Below are 18345 nucleotides of genomic sequence, written 5' to 3'. Positions count from 1 at the left end.
TATATAAATTAGTTGACGAAAAATATATAATGACAACGTTGTAAAGATCTGTCTTAGAGGAAGAAGGTATATGTGAAGTGAATATAGGTACATGTGAAGTGAATATTACTTCGATAAATATAATTAATATAACATCATTGGGTAAATCATTTAATCTGAGAAATAAAGAATTGAAGTGTTGTAATTTTATATTTTTATTAATTTTTTTTTGAAACAATATATTTCTATTAATATTTGTAGCACGTATCTATGTCATACTGTTACAGCAATAATATAATGAAGTTAGCTAATTTTAGAAAAAACGGATTATTTTTTTTTGAAAAAAGCTGTTTTCCATGAAAATTATCACAAACTTCAGTGTCTCACCCCAAGAACATTATTTTTCTATCTAACTAGATTTTTTTTTATTAAACCTAAATTCTTTTATTTTTTTGTATTAAACCTAAATTCTTTTATTTTGTATTAAGAAAAAAACTAAATTAATAATACAGGTAATATTAATATCGGTGCATGCATCCAAGAACAGAGCAGCTTTATGTATGGCTCAATACGGGATGGAAAACTGCAGCTCGTTGGTGGAAGTTGCAGTGCCTTTTGAAGAATTGCAGGAGCGCTTGGAGATGGACATGGGTTTCGGTCCAAATGCTGAGTTTTTGGAAGTGCAGCCGAATTTTGGTGAGGGTGAAATGTTGGATGCCCCTCCAACTATCGAATTGTCTTCAGAGGATGATGGAGTTGATCCGTAAAGATGCCTTGGGAGTTGGTCGTTAAAATGGGAGATGGAAGTAGTCTTTGGTTTTTTTCTATGGTTTTATGCAGGATGGCCTATAAAACCTGCAGTCATGTTTCTATCTGTTTTCTGTTTATTTGCTAGCTGTGTTGTTTTTAGTTTCTGGGTGGTTGTGGATTTCCCTCGAGCTTGGCTAGTTCGTTGTAAAGCCGACTCGAATTTTATTTTTAATGCTATTTCTATGGATTATCAAAAAAATAATAATACAGGTAATATTAATTTTCATAAATATTATTATCGAATAGTTACAATATGTATTACTAAATTTTATTACAAAATTGATATATGTTAAATAATATATTAAAAAAATATCACTACAGGATTAAAAGCTAGTTATATTAGAAATTATTATTCTCTCTAATATGCTCTTATAAATATGTACCATAATTGAATATAATTGGAAAAGCAAGAGGTCACATTGCCGGTAACTTAATTTAAGTTTTGTATGAATTTGGCATATTCAAGTTCTAAGTGGAATCCATAATACTTTATAACCAAAATTCTAAAAAAAGGAGTTGTATAATTCAGAAACAAAGGACATGATTGTCTTATACTTATTGAATATATCCCTGTAGAAAACAAAGTGGAGAAATGGTGAAAGTGAAAGAAAATGAAAGCTTATACTATTGTCATTGTCATTTGTCATGTGACTCACTTCTTTTTCTTTATTTCAGTTCAATTTTTTTTTTTTTTTTTTGAAAATGAGAATAAATCTCAACGAGCATCGGCAATTCACCGTGATAATTCTTTCATTCAAGAAAGCTTATTATCTAACCGTCGGACATGCAAGATGACCGGGGAAATTTAGACAATAAAACTTTAATGTCCGAAAAGAAAAACCGGTCTTCTTCCAAGAATCTTGAAAATAATAAAACAAGAGAAACAAGAAGAATATAAGTCGATATATTTAACAGATTAAATTAAAATATTCCCACAATCATGATAACTCATGATTGAGACAATTAAGCTCTTAATTAAGGCATAATAATAAGATATTAATGTCCTTAATTAAGGCACAATTAAAGCTCTCAATAAAGAGGCACAATTTACGCCCTCAATAAATAGGCACAATTTACGCCCTCAATTACGAGGCAAAATTAACGCCCGAGGCACAAATACGAGCCTCAATTACGAGGCACAATTTACGCCTCAATTAAGGCACAATTAGTGTTTTCCTTTCTGAAACCGGATCCCGTCCTGAAACCGCCGTCGCCGCCATCATCGGCCTCCACAGCTATCGCCTCGTCGTATGCGAAACGAACAATGAAGCGTCTCATTTGTAACACGAAAAATCGCCAAAAACACCGAAACCAAACAAAATACAAGGATTAAACAAACAAACAAGATTAAAATCAACACTTTTTCGCAATTTCACTCAAAATAAATCAGAAAATGAAAGTAACAAATAAAAAAACGAAGAGATATCTGAAAAACAGAGTTGCAATAGCAATCTCAAAGCAGAATTACATCGAAACAATAACAGCTCTAAATTACGATCAAGATCCAGATATTCACTTGTTCAAAAAAGCACAAAACGACAGCAAACAGAGCAGATCAATAAATAAAATCAACTAAATCAACACGAAATAACAAAATTACACAGTATTTCAGCAGATCACAAGCGTATTAACAGCATCAAAACAAACAAAATCAGATCGAACAACAGATCGCAAGCAGATGAACATTTCAAAAGCTAAATCCAAACCTCAAGCACCGAAACAACACATACATATCATAACATAGTGAATATGTAGAATACATAACAGATCTTTGAGTTTTGAATAGATCTAAGCGATGAAATGAGAACGAACCTGTAGAGTTAGAGAGAGAGAGTTGGAGACTGGTGTGCGAGCACTACTTTCTCTCTCTAGAAACTTTCATGCAGATCAGCGAATTGACCTCTTTTACTGGGTCTGTGTACTTGGAATACTACTCGTCCCATTCAGTGTTTTCAGTTCAATTTCTTTGTTGTTAATCCAGTTAAAATTGTTATTGATGACTAAATTATAAACTGCGGAATTTTCATTAATCATCATTTTCAATAAAATATCAGTACAATAAGTAGAATATTTTGCATATTATGCGGGACTTGTGATATAACAAACAGTCTATACTTCTTTAAACCTTCATCTAAGTATATTTATTTTCATAAAAAAAATTCTAACAAGAGGTAGTCAAAATAATATGCAATACAAAAGAAGTCACAGAGCAAAATATTTATGTACCAATTAATACAATTTAATCATAAAAATTATATAATCAATTCTGTGAAACCAAAAAGAAGAGAGAGCAGTAAGCAGTCATCAGGGACAGACTGGACAGTGGTGTATAAATTATTCCTACTGATTTGAGCACAATACTGTACATGCTAAATAAGTTCATTATAGGTTCTCAGTTCTGTGTCCTGATTTCTAAACCATGTGGACATACTTGGCTTTAAAAAAAAACAAAAACAAAAGCAGCTGACAGCTTCAAAACTCAAAGCAAGATGCATTCAACGCTCAAGTTCTAAAAACTTGTTCAGTCCTGAAATCAGCATGTAAGCTTATATTAATCTTCAGTTTGTGCATTATTCTGTCATCAGTGCATAACAGCGTGCAGCAACTATATTAAATTAACCAGCTATTGATGGATCAGAACCTTAAGGTGTTTTAGTAATACTTGGGCAAGGACCGATGAAGCTGCTTTAAAGCCTTATTGAATGACTTCATGTGCGGAAACTCCAGTTGAAACATATCCAGGCATATTTGATGACCATACAGGTAACGCATAAAGATAAAAAAATGATCTGAGGATACATAACTACGGAGTCTTAGGATGAAGTTCTCCACTGCATTTCAATTCGAACCGTACCATTCTTTGAATCGATAAGTTCGTAATTCTCGTTAATCCTTTTGTTGTTAACCACATCTGCAAGGGAGATATCCACATGCCCCAGAGCATCCTGCCAACATAAAAATCTTTTCATTAGAAAAGAAAAAAGAAACTATAGTACCATGCACGTGTCTCAACATCAAGGTTCACACGGACAATGCGGCAATGCCATGCTAGTTATTTGAATAGTAAATACAATGGTCCCAATAGAAAACATATTTATGTGAAAACACCAGGAAAAGCAAAACCGGATATCCGGTCCGGTTTTTAATGCATAAACACGATATTCAGTTTTCGAGATCATGAAATATCTATTCCGTTTTAATTGGATTCCTGGAATTCAGATATTCGCTTTAATTAGGGAAAAAGAACCAGGATTATGCGAATCCGAAGTAGTTACGAAAATTTAAGTTTAGTTTATAGATTATTATTCAATTTAATTATATTTTTATTCACTATAATTAAATAATTTTAAGAATTATCAATGATTAGTGTCGTATTAAAAACAAAGTTTTGGACTTTAGCACCTATAAACCTTTTCCTTTTATATTTTATTTTAATCTAATAGAAAATACAATTGAATCTCATAGTGGTTCTCATAAATGACATGTGATTATATAATTGACTTTATTCAATTAAAAATATTAAATTATCCTATATTCACATTAATATCACCAATTATGATATTACAAATTGACATGTCACCAATATTAGATCATTTAGATATAACTTTTATTGTCCAATTTAGTGTCTGTATCGTTACTCTCATATCAATGGATATTTAAAGAAAATTAATAACATACTAGCTCTCAAATTTATAAGTTTAAAATAAAAACATAATCTAGAACATCAATAATCTTTCATTTACTTTATTTCACATCTCTAATATATTGTAATCCCTAATATAAATCATCGTTCAAAAAAAAATAAACAAAAATAACTATATGAAGAATTACTTACTAATTTATTTAATATGTAATCTATTGCACTATTTATCTTTAATAAGTTTATCGGTCATTATAAATAAATTTTTTAATAGAGATCAAAAACGGATCTGGACATTCGATTTTGTAAAATTAGTGATCCATATCTGAATCTAAATTTATGCAAGAAATACGGATTGAATATCCGGTCCAATTTTCCTAATTAAATATATGGTTTTTTGGATTTTTTTTTAACTGAAAATTCAGACAATCCGACTTTCAGATTTTTATGCTCACCCCTTGAGCAAAAAAGAAGGGAAAAAAGAGAGAATCCATTCTTGTAAAATTAAACGTGAAATATTAATATCTATACAATACTATTACAACTTAAGCATTAAGAGTTTTGGCCGGTCAATGACGTTTTTTATTTTATAAAATGTTTTAACATATTCTTTTTTTATATCTAAAACACATTTAAACATCCTCATTAAAATATATATCTCTGAGACATTTATTTATAAATGTTTAGACGAGCTTGAATATTAAAAATCTCTCACTAAAAATATATTAACTTAAACATGTCTATTATTATTTAAAAATCTATTTTCAATAGAAATATATCTTCAGCAAAAAATTAGATATTAAAACATATATATAATTTTTGTAAGGGATATTAAAACATATATGATAAAGAATAAATATTATAAACCAGCCATGCATTGCACGGTTTATATGCTGGTATTAATATATTGGATAAATTATATATTTTTGGATAAAAATATATTAATTTATATGCTAGCACGACCGCGGGCTAAAAGCTAGTTTAACATAGTAATAATAATATGAATTTTTTTGTGATTACCTTGGGATGCAGAAGACCCATCCTTTTTGAAGTACTTACAACTTCTACATGAATCCTGTCATCACTGGGTGGCTCGTCCAGCATGAACTGAAACTCCTCATCCCATTTCGGATCTCTGTTTTTCTTTACAACCTGCCCAGATAATACCATAATATATTTGTCTAACTAAATACTTCAAAACTAAGAGAAACGTGATATGTTCTTTTACATAACAATGTGTAATCTACAAGGTCTACAAGTAGCGGGAAACTTTCAAAAATTTGTAGAAACTTTTGGGTCAATAAGTTACCTTGGTTCTTTTTTCTTCCCCTCTGAAGAGTAAACGCACGGACGGATTTGTGTGGTGTTTTCCTTCAAGATCTTGACCTTCATGGACTATAACTACTAGCAACCCACCACCAGCAGGAGTTCCATCAGGAGCCTTTTGAACCTCAGAATCTTCAGAATCAGGTGGTCTCTCTTCATCATCAAAAGGTTTGTACATTGCTTCGACAACAAGCTGACCCTGTGGTTTTTCATTTTGGACGCTGTCAGGGTCCATGTTTTTTAGCAAATCGAGGATTAGAACTTTTGTCTCTTCCGGAGTAAGGTCTTTCAAATGTATTACATTCATACCCATCTTTTCGTGCTTCCCCACCTAAGGAAAAATATATCCACCCTTATAAAAAGCGAGCAGGAGAGGTTCATACTTGTGTAACAAAAATTGATATGATTTAAGTAGTAATATGTAATGTCTCCCGAGAAAGACATTTATCATTGTGAAAAGAATAAAATGGAAGAAAAAATGAAGTACATGCCATATAAAATTTGTCAGTAATCCTATCTAAAAATGTATAGAAATTCTCACATCTGAAAAGAAAAATAGAGTACCTTATCCCAGTCATAGACAACAAGATCCAATATCTGAGATTCTGGGTCCTTAACTGTAATACTAAATTCTTCATTCCATTCAGGGTTTAAATCCTTGTGCTTCACAGTTGTTTTCTTTGATGGCAGTTTGTCCTCTGAAATTTTCAGTTTCACATACGGGTCTGAAGCTCCTAAAAGATCTTTTTTCTTAAGCTTCATTGCCCTCACAACCTTAACATTCAGGATCCCAACAGGTCTCTTCATGGCCCTGACATATATAATATTATGCTCAACGTATTGGCAGAAAAAACAAGATTTTGTTAATTATACACTAATAAACATATGCACTTACTTTGTAGGATCCATGATTACCACTTCTAGTGTTTTGGGCCACAGATACATATTTGCAACCTGCTCCTTAATAGTACCCTGCATGAAAATTATAGGCCAGCCAGACTAAGAATCTGGATAGACTGTATGGCATTTTAACTTACATTGAGCAAATTGAACTTTTATTTATTCAGCAACTATTGTAGTATATTTCTAGAAGGAAGTGGTTATATATTCTGTAGAGGGAGCATAATGAAGAAGAGAATTATGACAACAAATGTAGTTCGAATTCAGACCGATAAGCATTGATATGAGAAGGCTGAGAAAAAAGAAAGATAAAGAGCTTCCAATGTAGAAAGTATTTTGAATTTCTACTCGGAGAAGTCCTAAAAGAGTGCAAGTAATAATAACATGCACTCCTACTAAACTAACATTAATCATCGGTTTCCCAATCAATACTGTGAAATGCAAAATGCGAACTGAATTAGTTAGCTTGGAATTTGACACTTAAGTGAATAGATTTTTGCTAACGGGCTAGAAAGTGACTACAGAAGATATGAATCCATTAGTTGCTTATAATGTGAAGGTTGTGGTCCTTTAGATGGCCTTTGAGATGCATACTCAGGTTAGCCAAATCACTCTACAACTTTTTTAAGTTTGATTGGTACCAGGGACGTATCTAGGATTTTGAACCTATGGGGGCAGAATATCTAGGATTTCAAACTCATGGGGAAAATTAGAGGTTACAAAAAAAAATTCTTGATTTGTGGTTCTTTTGCTTGAAGGGTTAAGCGTTTATTTCGTAAAAATACTTGAAAAACAGAGGAGGACATGAGCTTGTTTTGTCTGCTCTACTGTAATTGGACTACAGAAGCTTAGGAGTGACTAGTGAGCGCTTTACTCTAAAGAAAAGGTCAAAAAAAAAGAAATGCAACAGAGGGGAATCAAACCATGGTTGGTTCCTTAAAAATCTCCCAACTCAACCATGGGGGCAAGGATGTTAATTTTTAAAATTTGTATACTGAAATGTAGTAAACACTAAACAATACACTGGGGGCAAGTACCCCCACTGCCCCCCGTGTAAATCCGTCCCTGATTGGTACTATACGTTAAAATACGAGCAGGTCACAATAAGAGAAGCACTAAGAAGCTATCCATTTATTGCTCCTATATTTGCAAGAAAAAACATGTTAGTCGATAGTTTAAAGTTTAGTAAGAAAAAGCAGGTGGAAAATTTCAAAGCTTAGTAAGAAAAATATCACTGTGAAACAAAAACCAAACGAACATACCTGGACAAAGCTATACAGCCCAGGAATTGACATAGCATCTGCTCCAAGCAATTTTAGCCCAAAGTCCACATGAGGCTGCAGACTTGAAATATTAGGATGGTGCACAAGAAACATGATCAATAAGGACCTTATTATAATATGCTTAGGGACATATGCCAAAGCAGTAGTTCAAAATACTTATCCAGTAGAAATATTTTACCACTGTTTTTTAAAAACTTACGTAAGTAGGATATTACTTATTACATCATCTCATCTCTAACTGGCATAAGAATAAATGGACATGAAACCAAGAACATAGAACATAGATGATATTTGACCATGTGACTTTTTGCCAAGGACAGAAAGAAAATATTAGTAGAGCAAATTTACAGAAAAGCATTTAAAAACTTCTTCGACATTGACACTGGTAAACATAACAAGTTTCTACAAATCACTCCTCACCTTCTCCATAAGAGACACTAATATTTTCGCAAAACAAGGAATGGTTGGAACCAAGGGCTTCAGGGTGATACGAGGAAAAGCAAATACTTGCAAGTCAACCACCTGAAAAACTGCAGAGTTAGAACTAACAACAATGTAGAAGAACGAAGGATATGCACAGATAGAGAGAGATCATACGAGTTAAATGGAAGTATCTTTATATTTAGTTTTCTAATTAAGACCCTGTTAGTAATTAGATTCAAAGATAATAACACTACCTGAATACTGACTCTCAGTCCAAATGCCTTGATTGCTACAAGAATGTTAGGATTTCCTGCCCACTTCAGCGTTGGTTCCATAATCACTTCCTTCTCGCCGGTAGTATAAACTTTCATTCCTGGCATGACATGGCTTCAATTTAATGAGTAAATCAAAAACAGAGAAGAATGTAAGGTATCTAAGGCGAGAGGTTGTAAAAATGCTGCATTTAATATATGCAGTATAGAAGGACTGTTTGTAGACATACTAGCAGCAGTCGTTTCACAATTTAACTTGCCATACATGTCAGGCAGCACAAATAAGTAAATATATGATATAGAATATTGCACTTTGCTTGAGAGAAAATCACCAGATAGTCTCTGATTCCTCAAATTCTTGTAGCAAGTAAACCTTGAGATAGTCATGGAGGGAAGATAAACAAGGGTCTAAGTGGCATCGTCTAGTACAGAGATTAGATGTCCTGCTAATACAGTAAAGCTCTTAACTCTGTGAGTGAATTCATTCTTCATCTAAGGTAATTTAGGCAGATGTCCAACAAGGAACCCAAGCTAAATCTCAATACCACTGATCACTCCAAATAGCCATTAGATATCCTTGAACACTCATCTTGCATTTAATTTTATAAATGTCACTTCTTTCATAATGTACAAGGATAATATATCATACAATGCATATGACATGAGTCTAAACAGGTTTTAGTCTGAGAATCTTAAGCAATCATGAAGACATCTGAAGACAAACTATAGTTCCACATTGAAGGGTGTAAATATGGTGAATGACATCTCATTTAGTTGTCTATGCTGCAACCTTAGGAAGATGTTTCTAATTGAAACTTAAAGGTAGGTACATTATGCAATGAATGTGTGCTCACACTTAGAAGGACGAGAAAAAGAGAAGAAAGAATAGACCAACCTGTAAAAGTAGGCGGTAAGCATCCCAAAGAAAGAGTTTCAAATTGAACTGAATCAATTTTGTATTGTGGAATTTGCTCGGCAATGATGGGGTCTGCTATGGTCTTCACTTGCTTGCAAATTCCCTGACGACATTAGGCGAGAAATATCTTATAAGTATCGAATAGAAATAGAAATATTGAAATATAAAGGAATTAAATACTAAGTAATTAGGTAGGTAACTAGTACCCTGTTCAAGTAAGGCCACATTGTCTCAATGAATTTATTTAGCCAATCAACCTGCACATAGGTACAGTTTAGAACAACTCATCTTCGGATGCAGCACAATAAGCAAAACATTAGTCGCCCGTGTGTCTATGAAGCTACAAGGCTCTACTATCATGTATATCACTGTTTATAACTATTTAAGTAGAATGCTCGAGGCTAGGAGCATACACGGTCATGGTCTGGACTTTTCACCCATTTGGGTATCTCTTGAAGCAAACGTTGCAGAGTTTCTGTGTCCAGCTCATCCAAGGTAGGTATGACAGGATCCTGAACAAGATAAAATCCGAAAACATGAAAACAATGCACAATTCCTAGACAGGTTACAGTTGAGGTCACCTTAAAGTTTTATATTTTTGCCTCCAAAACTTTAACTTGTTAGCACTTTGCATGCATGATAACACAAGTCTACTAGTTGCAATGATTTTTCACCGAAACTTGATTCACAATATAGACACATAAACAATTTTGTTTGTAAGTTTTGCTAACAAAGAATAAACAACATACAAATAGAGTTTGAAAATGACAAACTTTGTAATTGCATTAGAGCATCTCGAAGTACATTATTTAAAATGATTAGCAAAGATAATACTCCCTCCGTCCCCTTTTAATTTTTTGATTGCTTTATTTGATTTAAATGAAAATAAATAGTACATAAAATTTTAAAAATCTAATAATATTATCTGAAATACTAGAATTCAGAATCGTTCATTTGAATGTAATACCATTCATATAAAAAATGTATGAAACCCAATATATAATACTTTAAGAATTTCGACTACCGATAGAGTAATATTTTTGATAAAAAAATTAAAATGAGTGACTCATTTGAGTCAAATTTGCAATGAATGACCTACTTGAATTTTTTGGGAACAATCAGTCACCTACTTGATATTTGCTAAGAGTTCTCTTGATTTTTTAGCTAAGAGTTGTCTGTGTTTGGAGATGCTCGGACCCAAGAAGAAATAGTAAAACAAGTACATAAACAAGGCAAACTACAAAAAAGAAGAAAAAAGCGCAGGCAAAAAGAGCAGGAAAGTGACCTCCACATGAGTAGGTCGAGTGAAGATGAAAACGAAATAGCCAATGACAAGGCCAATTGAGATCCCCACTCCGAACCCGAAAATTTCAGCGATGGCACTTATAATACCCATCCTCTACCTGCTTTCAGATCGCCACTATATACATATGATCCTCTTCTCCACAACGCACATAAGAAGAAACCACAACGCACATAAGAAGAAACGAAGAAACACCAAGAAATATATTTCGCAAGATTATATCACATATTACAAATTTATTTGTACTGCATCATGAGACGATCATAGTTGGGCATTAAAAAATGAGAGGACCCAATGTATATTATTAGGCACGTACAAAGGAGAAAATGAACCATCTTGTTGCATTGAATAATGCATGGCCGGAGTTTTGATTATTAATAACGACCCATCGGCTCATCGACACTACACTAGAACAAAGTTGTATGGAACGGGGTTCACAGAGTGAGGATAGAATCCGCGTCTGTGTATTGTTTGTGTGTATAATATCGGTAATCACGCCTACGGAATCGCCTGATCCGGCAATTGGGTTCTCATCTTGATTTTCTTGTTGTTCAGGTTTTCCTCTTGATTTTAGTTATGACTGCGATAATACTCCCGAGTCCTACCCGATTCACTTTTTTTTGGATTATAATAAGTTGACCAGTTAAAAAGACTCAGCGCCCCGTTCTGAATATAGTTTGCATAAAAAATCAAAAATTATTTTAACAAAAATTGAGTTCACTAGTTTTGGCTCATTTTAATTGTGCTTCACTTTATATTTTTTTTTAAACACTAATTTTAATCTCGTCTAAACGGCCCTATAGTATTATTCACTCTTATATAGATTTAAATAAAATGAGCCGAATCGAATTTTATATGAAATTATTTATATAATTCTTTAAAATATAATCATCATTATATTCAGATATATTATAACCAATAAAAATAATATGAACATTAAATATATGATAGAGTATATATTAAAAATCGTCCATTGCTTTACTAGTATGATATAAGAGTCAAATGTTATATCTTTAATATTACTAGCCTTTAACCCGTGCGAAGCATGGGCGGGTATATAATTCGTAATTAATTATTTATAAATTTAAATTTTAACATCATTTTATTAGTACTTTAGTATTAATAAATTGAATTTTAATTAAATTATATTAACCAACTAATTATATTTTTTCATAAAAATTTAACTTTTACAATTTATTATCTATTTATGAATATTTTTTCTGTTATTAATATGTGTTAATATATTGTTCAAATAATTTTAAATCAGATTTTTAATAACTCTAATTTGTTGTATAATAAATTAGAGTTAAAAAAATTATATTAAAGATAATAATGTATTAAAACTCAAAAAACAACAATTAAAACTCAAAAACTATTAAGTTTACCTCTTTCAGCTATTTCTTTGCTTTTTTGTGCTGTATTTTATGTGAAGCTACTAAGCACGGTGGGAGACTGATACTTGGATCCCGTGATATTTTTTGCTGCTGTTTGTAAAACTAAGAGCATTCTCATCCCAACCCCCAAACCCAACCCAATTCTTATAATTTAAAAAAATCTGCTAACTTTTGTAGAAATATAGTCTACATCCGTAACCCTAAAATAGGGTTTGGTTTTGGGGACTAGAAATAAATCCTCATGGTTTCACTATTCATCCCTCATACACTATTCATCCCTCATACATTATTCATCCTCCATTTCATTATCATTTCATTATTTTTTATAAATATCAAGTCTTATCTTATACTTTTATGGGGCTAGGGATTGAATATGGGGAATGGGATGGAAGAAATTTATAAAAATTTGTAAAAATTTTTGAGGGATTACTATTTTTAGTAAGTTTTTGGGGTTGGGATTGGAGGCCGGATGTGAATGCTCTAAGATTTGAATCACTAACTAAAGCTTGGAATAATAAGAGATTAATTGTTAGTTGTATTCTTTATATTTTTAGTAAGGGTTAAATGGGCAAGTCAATAAAACATGCTAAACCAAAAAAGTGTCTTCAGAATTAAAAAAAAGTTTATACTCGGACTTTTGTTCGGACCAGTTACATCAGTTCGGACCGCTGGTAACTGGGTCCGGCCCGCTCTAGTGGCCACTACTAGCATCGAGTGAGTGCAGTCAACCATCGGCCCAATTATCTGGGTCCAAACACTATCCGCACTGTCACAAATAATTCTAATACTAATCCTGTATTCTTTGATCTCGTACTAAAATTGAAGGTTTATAATAAATAATTATAATTTATGGTGATAATTTGAAAAATAGTGACATATTTAATATAATATATATCATAAAATTGATCAGGTTGACTTAAATTTGGTCAAAATGACAAAATAAGTTGGATAGAAGAAAAATTAAAATATTCAATAAAGGGTAAAATAAAAATACTATTAGAGATAATAAAACATGAATATTCTTTTTTGGAACAAACAAAAAGAAAATGATGAGGCGTTTATAAAAAGCACACACTGCATGTTCTTGACTAGGAAAATACTATAACGAAAGATGCATTTCGCACGTAACTGTCTGTGATCTTCGCTGTGAGGATAAAATCCGATAAACAACATATAAAAAGATTATTCAACACTGTCATTTAATAATCTCTGCCATTATCCCAAATTAATATTAATGTAACCGTGGAAATAAATAAGTTATCAGATCAGATGCCCAGCACCGACCATCCTTTTTTAATCATGCATGTTCACTAATCCGTGCATGAACCATGGCTTTTAAAACTTTTCATGACCAACTACTGTTAAGTTTTGCCTCCTTTGCCTCCCGTTGAGCTCGCAGATTGCTTAGGGGAGCAGTAAGATTTGCCAAAACAATATAATATCTATAAGATCAGATAAATTGTTATATCATATATGTTTATAGATAATTTAACAAAATATATATGAAGTCTCTTTCAACAGACATCGTCTTTTTCTTTTTTTTAAAGTATTTGTACTGGCTGCTTATAACCTTTGTATTGCTGTATCAACTTCTATAAAAATGTGTTTCCCGAACACTTTTTATATTACCAGAAGTTATGCATTAAGGTGAAAATAATTAACAATTTAACAAATTTGCCGAAATAAACAAATCAACATGCCATTATTTTCATAATTCCGTGCCATTAACTTTTGCACTTATTTTAAATAAATATACTTTTTTGTATAAAATCTAATCTCTAATTTTAACATAAAAATCAAAAAATAATATTGTAAGTATTGTTGTATACATTCTAAAGTAAGTAAATCCTCGTCAGTAAAGCACATACTAGTAGTATATTATACTATACGAAGTAGGAGGCAGAAGATCTGCATATTTATGTATATGCCCATAACGTGGTTATATAATTACTTGCACTTACTTTGTTGATCGGCAATGGTGTATATTAAAGTTGTGGACGGTGCATAACTAGTGGCCATAAACAACTTTCACGTCATTTCCCTAGATATTTTCCACATCTTTTCATGATTCAAAACTTTGTTTTACATCAACAAATGTTCCAGCAGTGCTGCTCTCTTTTTTTTCTTAATAATCAAGAAGTTTGGTTGATCATATCGATATCGATTACATAAAGATACTTTCGAACTCTCTCTCCTAGTCTCCTTGTTCTTTTCTGTTGGACATATACCGAGAAGATGCTCAACAGAGCTATGCAATTGGGGTAATATAAAAGGAAAATTTATATTTAAGCTTGATGAACACTTATTAATTAGTGTCGTGATCATTTTCCTTTAAAAGGATATATGCAGATACGGTAGCTTTGTGTGTAGTTAAAAACTGGCAAGCCAGCGAAGAAACCAGCAGGAAGGTACGGTAGTAATTACTAACCTAGTCTTGGTATACAAATACGGTTTAGTATTCTTTCCTAGTAATTTTCATTTTGTTACACATTTTTAAATATTTTGTTAGATGCAACTATGATATATTCTCCCCCGTTTTATTTTACAAGTTATTTTTATCTTTATACACATTTTTACGTTATCTGAAGTTTTATTCTGATTAACTTTATAATTTTGACTACATTTTTAATTACAAAAAATAACATTTTTAACTAAATGATCAAAATACATATGGAAAATGTGTAAAAAAATCAAACGGTTTATAAAATAAAAATAGAGGAAGGAAGTTGTAGTATTTGTTAATTAAGTATCACATCAATTGATAAGTTATAAGAACACTAGCAAGTTATGAATTTTTTAATTTTTTTAAGTATGTCAATTCAGGATAAACAATAACTCATTGATTTTAGGTAATTTTATAGTATATATATAAAAAGGGTTTGTATAGTGTGCGCCAATGGGCATATGCTAAGCGCGAAATTTGATATGTATAGGAAGTTTTGATTGGTGTGGTTATTGTATTTGAGGGGATCCACCGTTATGAAGATATGAGAACCAATCAAAATCTTCTAAATTTGTAAAATTTGGCGCTTAGCATGTGCCTATGAGCACACACTAAAAAAACAATATAAAAAATATTCACTCACCCCTCTTATATTCAATCCTGCTGCCTATAAAGTTACTCCGAATTAACTTTGACCAATTAAACATGAAACCAACCGGCCTCCTATACTCGCCGCTCCTATTTTCAAATCCTACGCTATCAACTTTTGCATGCGAAAATGAGAGATTGAGAGGTAACGTATTAATTAATAAACTAGAAATCCCAAAAATTCAATTCCATGACCCAGCAAGTTTGAGAAGTATAGTATTTTTAATTAACATTATAATAAATTATAATAACCAAACTTGTTATAATGATCAAGATCGAATCACACTTGCACCTAACCGATGTTTCCCAAGTCCTAACCTCGTTGATTAATTTCACATGTAATAAATAATACATGAGATCGCCAGCCTTTTTTGAGATTCTTCTCCCAAAACATTTGCGAGGAATTTCTGGCTAAAACATAATCAACGGTCACAATCGTTTGAAAGCCTCTTTTCTTTAGTCTTCAATGATTAATCCGACGGTCATCTTCCCATAGGCGGTTGCCGCCCAACAACAGTGTCTTTTTTTTCACCCGCCCTAACCCGACAAAGCCAACCGGTCCACATTTTAGTATCAGATTATTTAATAATATATACGGCATTTGCGAATGAAATTATTTAATATTTTTAATACAGAGTCGTATAATAATTCGTAATTACCTCATGCAATACTAAATGAGGTAAGTAAATAAAAAATACAAGTTAATATCTTCGATTACTCTATATAAACACCTCTCCTATCACATTTCCTTGGACTTCACCTTCTCCCCTATCATCTTAGGCCGGCTGAGCCTTTTCTTAATCTCCACACATAACTTAGAGATCTATTAATCGAAGCAATTCGAGCTTCTTTGCTCATTCTTCAATTCAATATCTAAAATTCGATCTGATTTTTAGTTAAGATCGAACATCTAATTATTTCACTTAATCAAATCTTGTTAACATGGAGGCCGTCATGTTGCACCACAACAGGAAACTCGATCGCCACATGAGCGCACATCCATCGGAGTTTTTTCCCTACCCTACTTTTCCTTTCGCAAGCTTCAACGGCGGCGCTGCACCGTACACGCCGCCGTTCTCATTCCAAGGTCCGCCGCCTCCGATGGATCCACGCGCTCATCACTACCACCATCAGCAGCCGCCTCTACTCCCACTCCCGATCCCAAATCCCTACCAGAACAATAACAAAAGAGTCAACAACAAACTCACCAGGCACCAATCTCTCTCCGTTAAAAAGTCAAACTTCTCCGGTGCTGGTCCAAAGAGAGAGAAGACCGGGCCTGTATTGCCGGCCCGTAGATTAGGACCCGAGCCCAAGGATGTTCCCAAGGTTCTGTTCTCAGGTAAGTCTAACACTGTTAATATTAAAGAGATTGATTTTGTGGCGTCCACTGTTGTGTCTCCTCCTCCCAGTAGCTTGCCCTTGCCGACTTTTTCGATCCGGCCTAAGCTCGCTGCTAACTCACCTGCTGTTGCGGTGGTTGACGACGGAGCTACCAACGGCCTCCGCCGTATTTTGCATCTGCCTTGAATAATCATCAGGGTTGATATATGAATGCTACAGTGCTGTTTTTGTTGTCACTGTATGCCTATGCTATGCCTAGGGTTATGTATTTGATCCTGTTATGGAAAGGATGGCATTTCTTAAAATGTTTAATGTATTTTCATTTCTGTTTAAAAAGATATTATGATCCTCATCTGCTTTTATAAGATGAGGTGCATAATATGAATATGTACTTTGATTTAATTTCAAACTTTGTACTTTGTTACTTTCAATATTTTAGACATCGGTTTAAATTTCATTGATGTCTTAAATTGCTAAAGACATCGCCTCTAGAAGGGGTGATGTTAAAAACATTTTTAACATCGGCGGCAAATCTGACCGATGTCTGACCTATGATGTCTATTAACAGTTTTCTTGTAGTGGGAGTTCCTTTTTTTAACTTAAAGTTAAAGTTCCACCCGTTTTAGAATTTGAGGAAGAATTGTTCAAGTTCAACTATATAAAACTTAATGATCTGATTTTTTTTTTTTTATCTCATTTGAATGAGACTTGATAGATAATTTCTGCTTTAGCACATGACAACGAAGTTGTCCCATGTGTACTCTCGTTCACATAAACTCCCTGCATCGTTTGGATCTCATTTGATGCAATGCCATTTACATTATTTCATACGGCAACAACAAAAATAAAAATATATATGTTAAAATTATAATTATTTCGAAAATAATTTTAATGAATGAGATGTATAAACTCATGGGTGAAAATGACATTAACATGTATTTCAAATGAGTTTTAAATAATTAATCTTAATTATTTAGATCGAAAGATTTTCATTGATGGGAATTTCTTTAGATACATGAATAGTTATCATTAATGAGATTAAAGTCGATAAAAAGTGATTGCTAATGAAAAAACAGTATTTCAAATCATCTGTATTATGCACTAATCTTTCGTCTTTGGGTTTACTGAAGATTTGTTTGGTTTCTAGTATATCTGGTGAAGTTGCGTTCTAGAAGTTCAAATTTGTTTTAAAGAAGAAAAGGACGAGAGTAAGAACCTTTGGATTATGAAGAGGATATAAGAAAAGAGTGTGGGAAGCTAAACAAATAACACCGGTCAGGACTGTTTTCAGAATGCATGGAGGGATGCTGTGAGGAAGAACAGGCCATGCATCTACTCGGTGTTTGGGTGTAATACCAGCAATGTGCAGGGGAGATTAAGTGGACACATCTCGCCGCTCGCGCTGAGGGTCAGTTAAAAGTTCACGTCGACCCCTCTGGCTTCACGGGTGTAAACTCCTTTTCAATAGGCATGGTGGCAAGAGGTCACAGAGGACGTTTTATGGGGATAGAAACATGAGGTGGTCGAGGAAGCATCATGGTGAGTGATCGAGTGTGATGCGCTATTTCTGGTGATTGCTTTGCAGAGAAATTTGCACTATCACCGGCAAGTTGGTAGCATTCTGGAGGCTTTCAGATTAATGCTCCGTAAGAGAAGTAGATCAT

The 18345-nt window shown here is 33.0% G+C and overlaps 2 protein-coding genes across 2 annotated transcripts; one reads left to right on the top strand and one right to left on the bottom strand.

The window, feature by feature from the left end:
• Nucleotides 1–3430: 3430 nt before the first annotated feature.
• LOC108218041 (synaptotagmin-2) lies at nt 3431–11298 on the bottom strand. Its single transcript, XM_064091323.1, has 12 exons — nt 10835–11298; nt 9963–10061; nt 9756–9806; nt 9529–9652; nt 8616–8734; nt 8359–8460; nt 7918–7992; nt 6651–6727; nt 6320–6566; nt 5739–6086; nt 5450–5581; nt 3431–3734 (listed from the first exon to the last, which is right to left on the bottom strand). The coding sequence occupies exons 1-12, from the start codon at nt 10943–10945 to the stop codon at nt 3603–3605; spliced, it is 1617 nt and encodes a 538-aa protein (XP_063947393.1). The 5' UTR covers nt 10946–11298; the 3' UTR covers nt 3431–3602.
• A 4981-nt stretch (nt 11299–16279) lies between these two features.
• LOC108217402 (uncharacterized) lies at nt 16280–16867 on the top strand. The gene has a single exon (XM_017390235.1). It carries the CDS (start codon nt 16280–16282, stop codon nt 16865–16867), a length of 588 nt encoding a protein of 195 aa, XP_017245724.1.
• Nucleotides 16868–18345: the final 1478 nt, after the last annotated feature.

The sequence above is a fragment of the Daucus carota genome, chromosome 4 (genome assembly GCF_001625215.2).
Source record: "Daucus carota subsp. sativus chromosome 4, DH1 v3.0, whole genome shotgun sequence".
Lineage (NCBI taxonomy): Eukaryota > Viridiplantae > Streptophyta > Magnoliopsida > Apiales > Apiaceae > Daucus > Daucus carota.
This window is presented reverse-complemented; position numbering and strand designations above follow the sequence as displayed.